Below are 15,994 nucleotides of genomic sequence, written 5' to 3'. Positions count from 1 at the left end.
GACCAGTTGAGAACCGGCCATCAGCTGCCTTGTTCTCTATCAGCATCGACCGTAGAAAACCCCATACATGTCGACCGCTACTATCTCACCCACTACACCCTTCCATCACCATAGCAATTCAAGAACATGAGAATTGTGATTCTATGATTCTATCTAAGATAAAAAAAATAGACTGGTAAATTATATATATATATAGCTATAGTCACTTTTCCGCACCTACTCCCGAACTCTGCATGCGCAGATTGATAAACCTAGATTTCTGTACAATCCAGAGAGACTCTGTGGGCAATCTGCGCATGCGGAGTGCGATGGGACTGGTCTCTCGGTATTCAGGAGACTCAGTCGTATAAAAGTATATTGGATCATGTCTCCAGCACCCCCACAGCCAGCTACAACCACTTAATGTCAAGGCTCTCATCCACATTTATTCACCCCCCCCCCCCCCCCCCCCCGCTCTCTCTCCCATGAGCTCAATGTAACGCGGAAGTGCAGCGGTCTATATAGGTAAGAGAGTTCAGAGTTCGTACAGCCTGGGTAACAGAGCCTAGAGTATAGACAAACTAGAAATGTTTCAGTCTTGCAACAGGGTTTCATGGTGTTTGTTTTGTGTGTTTTTCAGAGGACGTGTTTGACAGCTTCAGCTTCCTGAGAAACATGTTCTCTAACGAGTTCATCCTCTGCCCTGGTGCTGTTGTCCAGGTGAGCTGCTATTCGTCCTGACCAAGAGCAATAGTTTCGTTTTTATTATTTATTCATTGTTGTACTTTTTTATTTTATTTAGCCAGGATAGGTTCGCTGAGCGTGGATGCTCTTTTTCAGCAATGCCCTGCTTCACATTCACATAGTTCCACACATTCACTCAAACACCTCAGAGCTGCCCAGTACAACCACGGTCTGACACTGTTGACCACTAGGAGCTGCCCAGTACAACCACGGTCTGACTAGGGATGGGTACCTTTCACATTTGAACCGATACCGGTACCTGTGAATCGATACCGGTACCCAACGGTACCTTTTTTCGGTACTTTAGTCTCTAAAAATTGTATCTACCTACCTCAGTTGTAAAAAAAAAAATCCAAACTTAATATTTAATCAATAAATAATGTATTATTATTACTTTATTATTATTTACATCTTACTAATGTAAAGTATTTTACAACTGATTAAACAAACAAACAATCTAGCAGCAATGAACTACTCTGCTGCTGATTGAGTATTCTAGCAGTTATCTTTGCTCCACCCCCGCTTTGGAGAAGAGTAGACCCGCTCTGCGGTGTGTGTGGCTTGTTTACCGATGTCACATCCTCTCTACTCTTTCTGTCCTGAGTTGTGCCGGCTTGCACTGTAGCCCTAGGAGCTAACGTTATGTCAGCTTAAGAACGTCAAATGGGTTACAAATATGTGAAACTATGGAAGGAGTAAGCCGACCGCTAAAAATAAAACCCACTGTGGCAGCGCGAGCACATAGCAAAAGAACGTTTGGAGATAGTGGTGTTTCAAGAGACTGGCTACAGTAATATGATTCTGGGCTGTAGTGATCAGTTGTTCCGTGTGGCGCAAGTATGTAAAAAAGAAAAACGGAAACAACACGTTTGTCATCTGTAGTAAATAAATGAAGCTGGAATCCATTTGTGACCATGAACAGAGCCAGTGTCCCATTGTGTCCCGGATTCAATCTCCTCTCTAAACAACAGCCATGTCAGACAGAGCAGATGTGGAAACTGAGCTACACTTTCTAACAACCTGCCCACTACCAAGATAGATATCAGAGACATATACTCCCCAGTCCCCATGAATTGCAAACACCCAAAGAGAGTTTGAAAACATGTATTGTGCCTTAACGTGCGGTTTCGTTTTTGCGGTCAACAAAACGTGACGTCATCGGATTTTATATTTTTTTTGCGCATAGTACCGAAAGTTGGCACCGGTGGATCTCACGTGAATCGATACTCGGTAGTACCGACGTGTTTCGGTAGGTACCTTTAAAAGTACCGAATTCGGTACCCATCCCTAGGTCTGACACTGTTGACCACTAGGAGCTGCCCAGTACAACCACAGTCTGACACTGTTGACCACCAGGAGCTGCCCAGTACAACCACAGTCTGACACTTTTGACCACCAGGAGCTGCCCAGTACAACCACGGTCTGACACTGTTGACCACCAGGAGCTGCCCAGTACAACCACGGTCTGACACTGTTGACCACCAGGAGCTGCCCAGTGCAACCACGGTCTGACACTGTTGACCACTAGGAGCTGCCCAGTGCAACCATGGTCTGACACTGTTGACCACTAGGAGCTGCCCAGTACAACCACGGTCTGACACTTTTGACCACCAGGAGCTGCCCAGTACAACCACGGTCTGACACTGTTGACCACCAGGAGCTGCCCAGTACAACCACGGTCTGACACTGTTGACCACTAGGAGCTGCCCAGTGCAACCATGGTCTGACACTGTTGACCACTAGTAGCTGCCTAGTACAACCACGGTCTGACACTTTTGACCACCAGGAGCTGCCCAGTACAACCGCGGTCTGACACTGTTGACCACTAGGAGCTGCCCAGTACAACCGCGGTCTGACACTGTTGACCACTAGGAGCTGCCCAGTACAACCACAGTCTGACACTCTCTCACTCTCTCTCTCTATCGCTCTCTCTCTCTCTCTAGGACTTTGAGGAGGCGTGTTACCTATTAGTAAAGACCAGAGCAATCCAGATCCCTCAGCAGGAACTGCTTGTGACAGAGAAAGGACAGAGAACCCTAGCCTTCCTCACCGACATGTTGGACCCTTTCATACAGGGCTACCAGGTATGTAATTTTATTGAGCTCTCCTTTTTAAAACAATCGATGTTACTGCTACTGTACGTTTTGCTAGCTTCATATCACAGCTGTATATGTATCGCTACGTTTTGCTAGCTTCATATCACAGCTGTATATGTACTGTACCACTACGATTTGCTCGCTTCATATCACAGCTGTATATGTACCGCTACGCTTTGCTCGCTTCATATCACAGCTGTATATGTACCGCTACGCTTTGCTCGCTTCATATCACAGCTGTATAATGTACCACTACGCTTTGCTCGCTTCATTTCACAGCTGTATATGTACCACTACGCTTTTCTCGCTTCATATCACAGCTGTATATGTACCGCTACGTTTTGCTAGCTTCATATCACAGCTGTATACAGTATGTACCACTATGTTTTGCTAGCTTCATATCACAGCTGTATATGTACCACTGTTTTGCTAGCTTCATATCACAGCTGTATATGTACCGCTACATTTTGCTAGCTTCATATCACAGCTGTATATGTACCACTATGTTTTGCTCGCTTCATATCAGAGCTGTATATGTACCACTACAATTTGCTCACTTCATATCACTGCTGTGTATCGCTGCGACTTGCTTCATTTCACAGCTGTATATGTACCACTAGGCTTTGCTAGCTTCATATCACAGCTGTATATTATGTACTGCTACGATTAGCTCGCTTCATATCACAGCTGTATATGTACCACTATGTTTTGCTCGCTTCATATCACAGCTGTATATTATGTACTGCTACGATTAGCTTGCTTCATATCACAACTGTATATGTACCACTATGTTTTGCTCGCTTCATATCACAGCTGTATATGTACTGCTACGATTTGCTCGCTTCTCACAGCCGGTCCAATGAACATAGACTGAAATTTAGAACTTTAGATCTCCCGGGCGATGGTAATGTCATGTCATTTTATTTTACTTAATAAGAAGCATTTTATATTATCTTGTATTATATTTGTCAAACACCAGAAGTTGTTGGTCCAACTTCTCAACTCCAATGGAGAGCCTCTATGTTTACTGGGTGCTGCCATGATACATCGAATGCAACTTGGAGTGAAAATAACTCATTATGCATTCAAATCAAGATGTCGACCCCCAGGACCAGTGATGCGTTTTCAGTTCACCTCATATTAATAATGATGACAAAAAAATATATATATATTTAATATTTTCATTTTTATTCGAAATAAATTAGAATCTTGAAATTAATTCTGACAGCCTGTATGCGTCTCCAGGTGGTGTGTAGGTATCTCTGTGAGGAGGCAGGTGAGGTCCTGACGGAGAAACAGTTTGTTCCTGCAGTCCGAAGTTTTGCTGTCAAACTAGTACTATCAGGTAGTCTGTCTGTCTCACTATGTCTCTCTGTCTGTCTGTCTGTCTGCCTCACTATCTCTCTCTGTCTGCCTGTCTGTCTGCCTCACTATCTGACTGTCTGTCTGTCTCTCTCTGTCTATCTGTCTGTCTCTCTATCTGTCTGTCTCACTATGTGTCTCTCTCTCTCTCTCTCTCTCTTTCTCTCTCTCTCTCTCTCTCTCTCTCTCTCTCTCTCTCTCTCTCTCTCTCTCTCTCTCTCTCTCTCTCTCTCTATTTGAGTTACAATCTGCCAGCATTCTTTACAGAAGGAGCTAATACTCTGTGTGTGTGTTTGTGTATATATATGTGTGTGTGTGTGTGTGTGTGTGTGTGTGTGTGTGTGTGTGTGTGTGTGTGTGTGTATATATATGTGTGTGTGTGCAGGCAGTATGAGGTATTGTGAGGTTTTGTCGTCGGACCTTCAGAAGAACTCCCTGGCAGCGCTGCTGAGACTAGGAGCCGTCCAGAGGGTCACAGGGTACGTAGTAAAGGCCATGGCGGGTCAGAGGGTACGTAGTAAAGGCCATGGCGGGTCAGAGGGTACGTAGTAAAGGTCATGGCGGGTCAGAGGGTACGTAGTAAAGGCCATGGCGGGTCAGAGGGTACGTAGTAAAGGTCATGGCGGGTCAGAGGGTACGTAGTAAAGGCCATGGCTGGTCAGAGGGTACGTAGTAAAGGCCATGGCGGGTCAGAGGGTACGTAGTAAAGGTCATGGCGGGTCAGAGGGTACGTAGTAAAGGCCATGGCTGGTCAGAGGGTACGTAGTAAAGGCCACGGAGGGTCAGAGGGTACGTAGTAAAGGCCATGGCGGGTCAGAGGGTACGTAGTAAAGGTCATGGCGGGTCAGAGGGTACGTAGTAAAGGCCATGGCGGGTCAGAGGGTACGTAGTAAAGGCCATGGCGGCTCAGAGGGTACGTAGTAAAGGCCACTGGGCGGGTCAGAGGGTACGTAGTAAAGGCCATGGCTGGTCAGAGGGTACGTAGTAAAGGCCATGGCGGGTCAGAGGGTACGTAGTAAAGGTCATGGCGGGTCAGAGGGTACGTAGTAAAGGCCATGGCTGGTCAGAGGGTACGTAGTAAAGGCCACGGAGGGTCAGAGGGTACGTAGTAAAGGCCATGGCGGGTCAGAGGGTACGTAGTAAAGGTCATGGCGGGTCAGAGGGTACGTAGTAAAGGCCATGGCGGGTCAGAGGGTACGTAGTAAAGGCCATGGCGGCTCAGAGGGTACGTAGTAAAGGCCACTGGGCGGGTCAGAGGGTACGTAGTAAAGGCCATGGCTGGTCAGAGGGTACGTAGTAAAGGTCACAGAGGGTCAGAGGGTACGTAGTAAAGGCCACGGAGGGTCAGAGGGTACGTAGTAAAGGTCATGGCGGGTCAGAGGGTACGTAGTAAAGGTCATGGCGGGTCAGAGGGTACGTAGTAAAGGCCATGGCGGGTCAGAGGGTACGTAGTAAAGGCCACTGGGCGGGTCAGAGGGTACGTAGTAAAGGCCATGGCGGGTCAGAGGGTACGTAGTAAAGGTCATGGCGGGTCAGAGGGTACGTAGTAAAGGCCATGGCGGGTCAGAGGGTACGTAGTAAAGGCCATGGCGGGTCAGAGGGTACATAGTAAAGGCCATGGCGGGTCAGAGGGTACGTAGTAAAGGCCATGGCGGGTCAGAGGGTACGTAGTAAAGGTCACAGAGGATGACATTGGGTTTGAGTTATTGTTGAAGTATTTGTCTCCCATGTATTTTTTCCTCAGAGTGGATCAGGTGACCCTGAAGGTGAACAGAATGATGCTGAACTCACTGGAACACACACTGGGTGAGACACCAACCAATACAATGAAAATCACTCCCTTGCATTGTTTAAAGAAACACACCAACATTATGTTGTACTTACCGTCTTCTCCAGAGTCGGACAAGAAGATGGATACCAATTTCAATGATTGAATTGAAGTGGATACAGACCACTAGCCTAGCTTAAAACTCTGGGAGAGGTGGTTCTGGCCACAGCAGGTTGGCTAGTGATCCATATCTGCTTCCATTAATTTGCCCTAAGCTAGGCTAACTTGCAGCTGGATAGCTTTCTACTGAATGCACAGAGGAAATTGGTATCTATCTCCTTGTCTGACTCTGGGGAAGACGGTAAGTACATTTCCCATAACGTTGGCATTTTCCTTTAAGGATATTGGCTAGCTACAAGATACAATTTAGTAATTTAGCTGACTTTTCAGGCGGGCCACTGTGTTTTGTATGAGTTGAAGTGGTTTGGTGACGGTAGCCGGTAAACCAGCTTGCACTGCATAGGGAGGTGTAGTGCTTACGTCATTGTTGTTTCCGGCCCGTCCACCTCGCTTGAAATCGCAATGTATTTCCCCATTGCCCATTTCTAAATCGGCTCGTTTAAAACAAATAAAGCATGAACATTTGCATGGTGTACCTTTCTGTGCATATTCATTCACAATCTATAGCTCAACATGAAGATATTCGCAATTAATCATAAAATAATTATGTCAAATTTTATTTCAACCAAACATGTTTAAACAATAATGTTAGTGATAGAAGGGAACTCATTTTGTGCAAAAATCGAAAGCTTGCCAATGTTCATGAGGCATAATTATTACAATAGCCGATAATACATTTTCCCAATGATAAATCCCTAAACGGGGGGACCGCGCGGGCGGTCCAAAGTGACGTCAGACTACACCTCCCTACATTTACATTTACATTTAGTCATTTAGCTGACGCTTTTATCCAAAGCGACTTACAAGTTCTGTACGACAAGCCATCAGGAAGAGCACAACTCTATCAGCTGAGTAACAATGTTCATCAAAGTGTTGAGTGCTACAGTGTAGGTTAGTTTATTAGGACAAGTGCATGACAGTATGGTTAGTTAGGGTTAGATTTTTTTTTTTATTTATTTTTTTTTAATTCAGATAATGGTTGAAGAAGTGAGTCTTTAGTCGACGGCGAAAGATTGGACGTGTTTCGGCTGTCCTAACTGGGGTGGGTAGTTCATTCCACCATTGTGGGGCAAGGACTGAGAATAGGCGACTTCTCTTTGATGACCCTCCCGGAGCTTGGATAGGAGTAGGTCTGAGGCGGCCAGAAGATGCAGAGCGTAGGGGTCTTGAGGGTGTGTAGTTAGAGACCATTGACCGGAGGTAGGCGGGAGCAGTTCCCTTTGCCGCACGGTATGCTAGGTCAAGGGCCTTGAAGCGGATTCGTGCAGCAATGGGGAGCCAGTGCAGGTCCCTAAGAAGTGGGGTGACATGGGCCGACATCGGTAGGTTTGAGATCAGGCGGGCCGCTGCGTTCTGAATGAGTTGAAGAGGCTTAGTGGCAGTGGCCGGGAGGCCAGCGAGCAGTGCGTTGCAGTAGTCGAGGCGGGAGATGACTGTTGATTGGACGAGGAGTTGGGTGGCTTCTTTTGTCAGGAAGGGGCGTATCCTTCTGACATTGCTCAGGAGGAATCGGCAGGTTCTGGTTGTCGCTGCGATGTGAGCAGAGAAGTTCAACTGGTCGTCGAGGACAACACCAAGGTTCTTGGCGGTCGGGGACGCGGTCACAGCTGCATTCTCGACTGTGATGGAAAGGTCGGTCAGGGGGGAGGATTTGGCCGGCAGGTGGAGCAATTCTGTTTTGCTTAGGTTCAGTTTGAGGTGGTTGGTCGTCATCCAGGCGGAGATGTCGGACAGACAGGCCGAGATCCGCTCAGAGACGTGGATATCTGAGGGAGGGAAGGAGAGGAAGAGTTGAGTATCGTCGGCATAACAGTGGTAGGAGAAGCCATGAGACGTGATAATGTTACCCAGTGATTTAGTGTAGAGGGAGAAGAGAAGGGGTCCTAAAACCGAGCCCTGGGGGACACCCGTCCGCAGGGGGCGGGTGGCCGACAGGGTCCCTCTCCATGACACTTGGTAGGAGCGGTCATTGAGGTATGATGACAACCATGTCAGCGCAGAGCCAGCCACTCCCATTCCTGCGAGGGCCGCGAGGAGGATCTGGTGGTTGACTGTGTCGAAGGCTGCAGATAGATCTAGGAGAATCAGGACAGAGGAGAGGCCTTTCGCTTTTGCTAAGTGAAGTGCCTCTGTGACCGCAATGAGGGCTGTCTCTGTGGAGTGACCAGTCCTGAAGCCTGACTGATTAGGGTCTAGGAGGTCATTCTGTAAGAGATAAGCAGTAAGTTGGTTGGATACAGCACGTTCAAGTGTTTTAGAAAGGAAGGAGAGAAGAGAGACAGGACGGTAGTTGCCTATGACGGTAGGGTTCAGGGATGGTTTTTTTATGAGGGGCGTGACTCTGGCTTGTTTTAGGGAGGTGGGGACCACCCCCGAGTTGAGTGAGGAGTTGATGGTTGCAGTTAGGAATGGGAGGATGTCTGGTGCTATGGACTGGAGGAGTGGGGAAGGTAGCCGGTCCAGCTGGCATGTAGTCGGACGGTTCGACGTTACCAGTGTCAGGGTCTCGGCTTCTGTAATGGCTATTGCCGTAGTCGAGGCAAGACATGATTGTTGATTGCAGGAGGAGTTGAGTGGCTTCTTTTGTTGAAGGGGTGGATCTTTCTGACGTTGCTCGGGAAGAATCGGCAGGTTCTGGTTGTTGAGGCGATGTGAGCAGAGAGCTAGACCACAAACAAGTAATGAAACTAGTTTGCTTCAATTTACGTAAGAATAACTAATGGAACTGTTTGAAAGTAGCTACTCTAGAGTGGCTGTGTACTTTCCATACCCCTATGTGTAACCGCATTTAACCTTACCAGGAGGAGGCTGGTGCCAAGTTCTCAGAAACCAAGACTAAACATTAAAGCACCACACCCTGGTGTGAAAACTCTACATTAGAGACTCTCAATGTTCCAATCCTGCCTCAAGACCCATCTCTTTTCTACCACCTTCTCTCTTGTGTTCTGCTTGTCTGTTGATTGTCTCACTACCTCTGCCCATCTCTCTCTCTCTCTATCTCATCCTTCACACTCTCATCCTTCACTCTCCCTCTATTTCTCATCCTTCTCTCCTATCTCTCTCCCTCTCTCTCTCATCCTTCTCTTTGTCTCTCTCTCCCTCTATCTCTTTCATCATTCTCTCCCTCTCTCTCTCTAGGAGGTAAACTCCCGACTCAGAAAGCAGCCATGGCTCGTCTGTGATTCGCCGTAGTCCGGGGACCAGAGTGTGTTCTTACTGCCTTCGTTAGCATCATCCCACCTCATCTAGGAGCCTAGGTCTAGACTCCCTACCGTGATGATGACCAAGACTGCCATCTGCCTTTTCTGAGAGAGACTTCAAACAACACCCACCACCTGGATAACACCCCTCTTCTCTTCACTTTTTTCTTCTTTTTTAATTTCTTTGTTTTGTCTCATCTCTTCTCTCTTTCGTTTGGCTCTTTTTGTTCTGTCTTCTCTTTCTCTCTCCTCCGCTCTTGTTTTGTCTTCTCTTTCTCTCCTCCGCTCTTGTTTTGTGTCCTCTTTCTCTCTCCTCCGCTCTTGTTTTGTCTTCTCTTTCTCTCTCCTCCACTCTTGTTTTGTCTTCCCTTTCTCTCTCCTCCGCTCTTGTTTTCTCTTCTCTTTCTCTCTCCTCCGCTCTTGTTGTTTGTCTTCCCTTTCTATATAATTGCTGATTTCTTTGTCTCGCTCCCAGTCACCAGCTTTTCAGATTAGTAGCATTTTTCAAAAGGAGCAGCTTCTCTCTCAAGTGCCAACTCCATTTAGGAGCTACAGGCAGCGCTCCATGAAGGATGTTGATATGTAGGCCACCCCCCCCCCCCCCTAACACTGTGTGGACATTAACCACTGGATCCTTCTGCCTCTTATTTTCAGAGTTGCTACTTTCCACACAAAGCCTTACCTTATTTAGATTTTTGTTTTGCACGTTGTTTTTGTATTTATTTGTGTGTGTTCACGTGGGATTTGCACACGGGATGCACTCATACCATTTCTTTCCTCTCTCAATAACGGAACCTTTAGCCTTGGTACTTAGTATGGATCTGTTCCAATATTGAATCTAGACCTTAGTTTCTGGTCAGATAGAACTCCATTAGAGATCTCTTAACATCATGTGTCTTTGCTTTGGTTTCCAACATGTTACATGTGTGTTTTCAGCCATGTCTCCACATAGTTGCCTTGTCCTCATTACTTAATTTTTTGTGCAGGGGAAAAAAAACTTTATAGAAATGGGCCAAATATTTTTTGCTTTTGGGATCCAGTGGAGGATATAACAGTTGGATATTTATATATTGTAAAACATAAAATGTAAAATGGGATTCGTTGGGGTTATATTTATATTCTAATGTCATTCTTGTTAAAAGCTTAATAATAGTAGTTTTGAAAATGTAGTTTTGTCACAACTTCCCACTGAACAAAGCCAAGTGTGTGTGTGTGTGTGTGTGTGTGTGTGTGTGATGGACCCACTAAACATTCTTGAAACATATTAAATTTAGTGGTTAGTCTACGTGGTCCTCATTGCCAGACTGTGTTGAATGAGGAGCGTGTAGATTCAACCACTAAAAGAGCTTATTCCAGTGACAGTCCCTTTGCTCTTCTCTGATAGAAGGAGGAGCCTCTGAAACTTTAGAATGGAATATATCTGCACTGCTGCTACACTGATCAATGAAACTCACTGCTGCTACACTGATCAATGACACTCTAGTAGACTCAGAAGACTATGAGTCAGTGTGTCCACATTAAGACATATTTTGGAGCAAAATTCGAACAATAAAATCGGTGATGAAAAATCGTGGACATTGTAGCCTTTACATTACTAACATGGCTGTTCAGGTTCATGTCTAATGGAGACATTTTAAATACATAGTGATGTCATCATTCTGCTGTAAATCCACCAGTGCCATGTCAAATATCCAGAAATAACACCCCCTGTATCATGTATGTACTGTACACACAAACACTGGCTTAATCACAATAACAGCAGCTTTAGTACACAATGAATCAGATTGGCTTCTGATCTACAGTATCTCTTTAAGCTCTACGTTAAGGGACTTTGACTCAGATGGGCTTCTGATCTCTCTTTAAGCTTTACGTTAACAGACTTTTACTCTGTTGGGCTTCTGATCTATTTAAGCTCTATGTTAAGGGACTTGGAGTCAGTTTGGCTTCTGATTTATCTCTAAGCTCTACGTTAAGGGACTTTAACTCAGTTGGGCTTCTGATCTATAAGCTCTACGTTAAGGGACTTTGACTCTGTTGGGCTTCTGATCTCTCTTTAAGCTCTATGTTAAGGAACTTTGACTCCGATGGGCTTCTGATCTGTTAAAGGACTTTGACTCAGATGGGCTTCTGATCTGTTAAAGCCAAGGACTTTGACTCAGATGGGCTTCTGGTCCATCTCTTTAAATGAGCATTTCACTCATAAATGATCATTTACATCAATTACCCACCCTGGGATTCCTTCTATTCATGAAGATTTTATTTTATTCTTGCATGTCTCCATGGTGAACGTAGAATTCATAAAAAGGTAGAAATACTTGATGAATTGAAGTTAATGGAGACTTTGTTTAGGGATGTGTAAGGATATCCGGTTGTTAATTTTTTTTTTCATTATTTTGTATTCATTTTACAGGGTGAATGTGTAAACATGTTAAATAAAGTGAACATGAGAGGGTAATACATTAATGAGGAAGAGGAGAATCTGGAAGCTTGGAGACGCCCTCTTTGAAAAGCTTTTCTTTAAACTCCAGTCGCCAAGGCTCTGTGGGCCAGGTCATATTGGCTTGCCATGTGTAGCCACCCTTAGCTCTCTTTGCCAATATATTCCAAGCTAAATAGACTGGCCATGTGCTCAATTTACAGCTGTTTTCCTATGAGGCTGATGTTAATGCTACGTGTCAAATGCCAGTGTAGTGCCAACGCTAAACTCGGACTGTAGTTGCCATATGAAATACAGAAGCATTACAATAGGTTTTACCTCTGTAGGACACACACACATGTTTATTTATGATGCTTATATTTCACTATACATACTTGTGTGGTAATTCCATTGACTTACATTAATTTCCTCACCATAACCTTAAAGGAACACTGCAACATTATGGGAAACGCGCTTAGGCCTACTGTCTTCTCCAGAGTCAAACAATAAGATGGATGCCAATTTCCTCTTTATGCGTTCAGTAGAAAGCTATCCGGCTTCAAGCTAGCCTACTGTAGCTTAGCACAAATTAAGTGGATACGGACCACTAGCCGGGTAGCTTTCTATTGAACGCAGAGAGGAACTTGGTATCTATATTCTTGTCTGACTCTGGAGAAGACATTTCCTATAATGTTATTGTGATCCTTTAACCTAACCCTCAAATAGCTACTTTTTCTTTTGAGGACCTACCTTAAATGTCCCCAACAAGGCAGGATTTTTGCTCATCTTTGATGAGCTTTCTATTGTCGATGGGATAAACATTGCCAGAACAAAGAAAACTGCACAAAAAAGGACTTGGAGGTTGGACATTCAGCTTGTAGACTATAGAACAACAACAGACAACTCTGTTATTTGGGTGGAAATATGAATAACAAGCAGTTTACAAGAGTAATCCGTTGGGTGCCTTTAACACAAATGAGTTTTAAACAAATCCTGATATGAAATATATTCCATGATATTTGTGAAGGTTATTGGTTTGTGCATTCCTTTCATCCTCTGCCTACCTTTGCCACCTTAGTACAAGTCTAGATGTCTCAGGACTCTAACCTTGTAATTTTGTCAAATGTAAAAATACAGTATATACTGTCTATGACTGCTTTTGTGGTTGGATTAATCTAATATCTGTGCTATTTTAATGCTGGTTACACTTTTTATACCATGTCTAAATATTGGATGTTTGTGTGTGGCTCAGTGACCCGTGTGAAGCCTGTAGCACGAGTCTAGCGGGTGATGAAATACAGGTTTGGGGTCAATAAAGTTTTTTTGAAATACACATTGTCCACTGGGTCAACTTTGTACAGAAGAGTTTAAGAAAAAGTTAGAATCCTAACGTTTGTACTTTCTTTTTTGAAATGGTGTAAACACCCTTGAATTCTTTCTTTATTTCGCACCATTTCAGCAAAACAGTAAAAAATCGAAACATTGACCATGACAGAAAGCGTATATGGTGCGGAGTATAGAGGCAAGAGACTCAGATGGGCCTATACAGGGCCGGCTCAACTCATTAAATCATTGGATTAAAAAAACAAAAGTAAAGTGAAATAAGTTCATAAAATAAGATAATAATCAAAGTAATAATAACAAACATTAATTCGTCGAAACAAATTAACATGAAACTAAAACAAAGTGACATTAATGGTTTTATGAGATTAAATTAAAGCTAAAAGCCTGGAATGTAATTTGATGCAAAACCCCACTAATGCTCAACATGGTTAAAAGATTACGGCCATATTCATTTTTTAATACCATTTTCCCTTTTTTACTTTATGAACAAACATAGTTTTTGGATAAAAAATATTCTGTTGAAATAATAATTTTAGCAGTGATTTGGACCAAACAATTATACATTTGATGTTTGAAATTATGATTATTTGTCACATGGTCTTTCCAGTGACAAAGCCCTGGTCCTCTTGTCATCAAACTGTATGCATCTGTAGATATTCTCATATCTGTTTCCCATGGTGATCTTGTACATTAGATATCTTCATATCTATGTTTCCCATGGTGATCTTGTACTGAAGTGTCTTTCATTCATTTATCTAGTCTCTGTGATCGTATAGTCTTTACCCTTCTCTCTGCATTGTTTGCATTTCAGGTGTTCGGTTCTATGAAGGAAGCGCAGACGAGGTGGTCTGAATCAAACAACTGGGGTGTTTATTCCATTCTTAATAAAACACATCTGTGACCAGGTATGGACTTCAGGGTCATGTTGAGGGATCTTCATTTTTTTTTTTTTTTTTTTACATATTATGAAAGTACAGATTCATACCTTCAAAATAAGCCATCACTTGAACATTTTGGTGGGATACTTTGCAAGCTACTTCCTATGATTCATGGTGATTATCACAAAACGTATTCAGAGATAATAGCCTTCAAGAGACGAGCAGGCTATTCTGTGACAATAGTGAAACAACTACAACACTACCCAGAAGTCATTGTAATCCATGGCCCCCCTCTCTCTAGGGCAATTAACACCTGGCAGCTTTCCAGTCTGAGGCTCTTTGTTATTACAATGAGTCTGGTGACTGGTAGTGGTAGTGAAAGGGTCCCTGATAATAAACAAGAGATTAATCAAGTTTCAAGATTTTATTAGCATTTAAAATAACACGTGATAAAAATAGACATGCTAAAGTCAATGTTCAATGTTCTGATGGCCTCTCCAGAAGCATTTAGATGTAAATACATGTAGTGTGGTAGTGAAAGACACAACAACTAGGTTAACCGTCTGTAGTGTGGTAGTGAAAGGGTTAACCTTCTGTAGTGTGGTAGTGAAAGGTTAACCTTCTGTAGTGTGGTAGTGAAAGGTTAACCTTCTGTAGTGTGGTAGTGAAAGGTTAACCTTCTGTAGTGTGGTAGTGAAAGGTTAACCTTCTGTGGTGTTGTAGTGAAAGGTTAACCTTCTGTAGTGTGGTAGTGAAAGGGTTAACCTGTAGTGTGGTAGTGAAAGGTTAACCTTCTGTAGTGTGGTAGTGAAAGGTTAACCTTCTGTAGTGTGGTAGTGAAAGGTTAACCTTCTGTAGTGTGGTAGTGAAAGGGTTAACCTTCTGTAGTGTGGTAGTGAAAGGTTAACCTTCTGTAGTGTGGTAGTGAAAGGTTAACCTTCTGTAGTGTGGTAGTGAAAGGTTAACCTTCTGTGGTGTTGTAGTGAAAGGTTAACCTGTAGTGTGGTAGTGAAAGGTTAACCTTCTGTAGTGTGGTAGTGAAAGGTTAACCTTCTGTGGTGTTGTAGTGAAAGGTTAACCTTCTGTTGTGTGGTAGTGAAAGGGTTAACCTTCTGTAGTGTGGTAGTGAAAGGTTAACCTTCTGTAGTGTGGTAGTGAAAGGGTTAACCTTCTGTAGTGTGGTAGTGAAAGGTTAACCTTCTGTAGTGTGGTAGTGACGGATAAATAGTTTTTTTTACCATATTTCTACACATTTCGCTGCCACATTACAAATTATGAAATCTCGACGAAATACCTCTGAATAAGAATTAAAAAAAAAAATTTAAGATTCAATGACTAATTCGGCCAGAAACGGCTTTGAGGCGAAGCGTTACTAAGCGCTTCTGTAGTGTGGCAGTGAAAGGGTTACAACATCTCTCTTGCGCGCTGCAACAGCAGCAGCTCTTCAGCGTTCAGATTTTTATTCTGCACAAAGAAATCCGCGGTACTAAGCGCTTCTGTAGTGTGGCAGTGAAAGGGTTACAACATCTCTCTTGCGCGCTGCAACAGTAGCAGCTCTTCAGCGTTCAGATTTTTATTCTGCACAAAGAAATCCGCGTTACTAAGCGCTTCTGTAGTGTGGCAGTGAAAGGGTTACAACATCTCTCCAGCAGTCCAGCCTCGCGCTGCAGCTGCTGAGCAGTGCACCAAGCCGCGCGATTGGACATTTGTAACGTCGACACAGCCAAGCTTTCAACAGTGTTATTTAGATGTATTTACCCATTAGGTTGGAAAAAATGCACCCTAACGAAATTCGTTCGCTCATAAAATTCTAACTGTGTTTTAATGGTTTTTAATTAAGTTAAAACATGCGTTTTATAATGGGTCAAGGCCTCTTTTTTTTTTAATCTTTTTTTTAGACACTGCGTTACGTTGCTTATAACTTATAACATTAAGATAGTGTATTAATATTGTGTTATTCTCTCTCTGAGAAAGGAGAGCTAAATAATGACGTCTGTGTGTTAACACCTATTAAGTACATGTACTTG

At 43.7% G+C, this 15,994-nt stretch overlaps 1 protein-coding gene across 2 annotated transcripts in view; it reads left to right on the top strand.

The window, feature by feature from the left end:
• The window catches only part of gnpat (glyceronephosphate O-acyltransferase), a 74,093-nt gene extending 61,015 nt beyond the window's left edge, over nucleotides 1-13,078 (top strand). For both annotated transcript variants that reach the window (XM_084313752.1, XM_084313751.1), the window contains exons 12-17: nucleotides 620-699; nucleotides 2,667-2,807; nucleotides 4,065-4,164; nucleotides 4,567-4,660; nucleotides 5,926-5,987; nucleotides 9,268-13,078. In XM_084313752.1, coding sequence (XP_084169878.1) covers nucleotides 620-699; nucleotides 2,667-2,807; nucleotides 4,065-4,164; nucleotides 4,567-4,660; nucleotides 5,926-5,987; nucleotides 9,268-9,311 — 521 coding nt within the window. In that variant the 3' untranslated portion in view covers nucleotides 9,312-13,078. The remainder of the gene's footprint in view (nucleotides 1-619; nucleotides 700-2,666; nucleotides 2,808-4,064; nucleotides 4,165-4,566; nucleotides 4,661-5,925; nucleotides 5,988-9,267) is intronic.
• The last annotated feature ends 2,916 nt before the right edge of the window (nucleotides 13,079-15,994 follow it).

This window comes from Notolepis coatsorum (genome assembly GCF_963971535.1).
Source record: "Notolepis coatsorum genome assembly, chromosome: 5".
NCBI classification, from domain to species: domain Eukaryota; kingdom Metazoa; phylum Chordata; class Actinopteri; order Aulopiformes; family Paralepididae; genus Notolepis; species Notolepis coatsorum.
The sequence above is the reverse complement of the archived record's forward strand: the minus strand, read 5'-3'. Positions and strand labels throughout refer to the sequence as shown.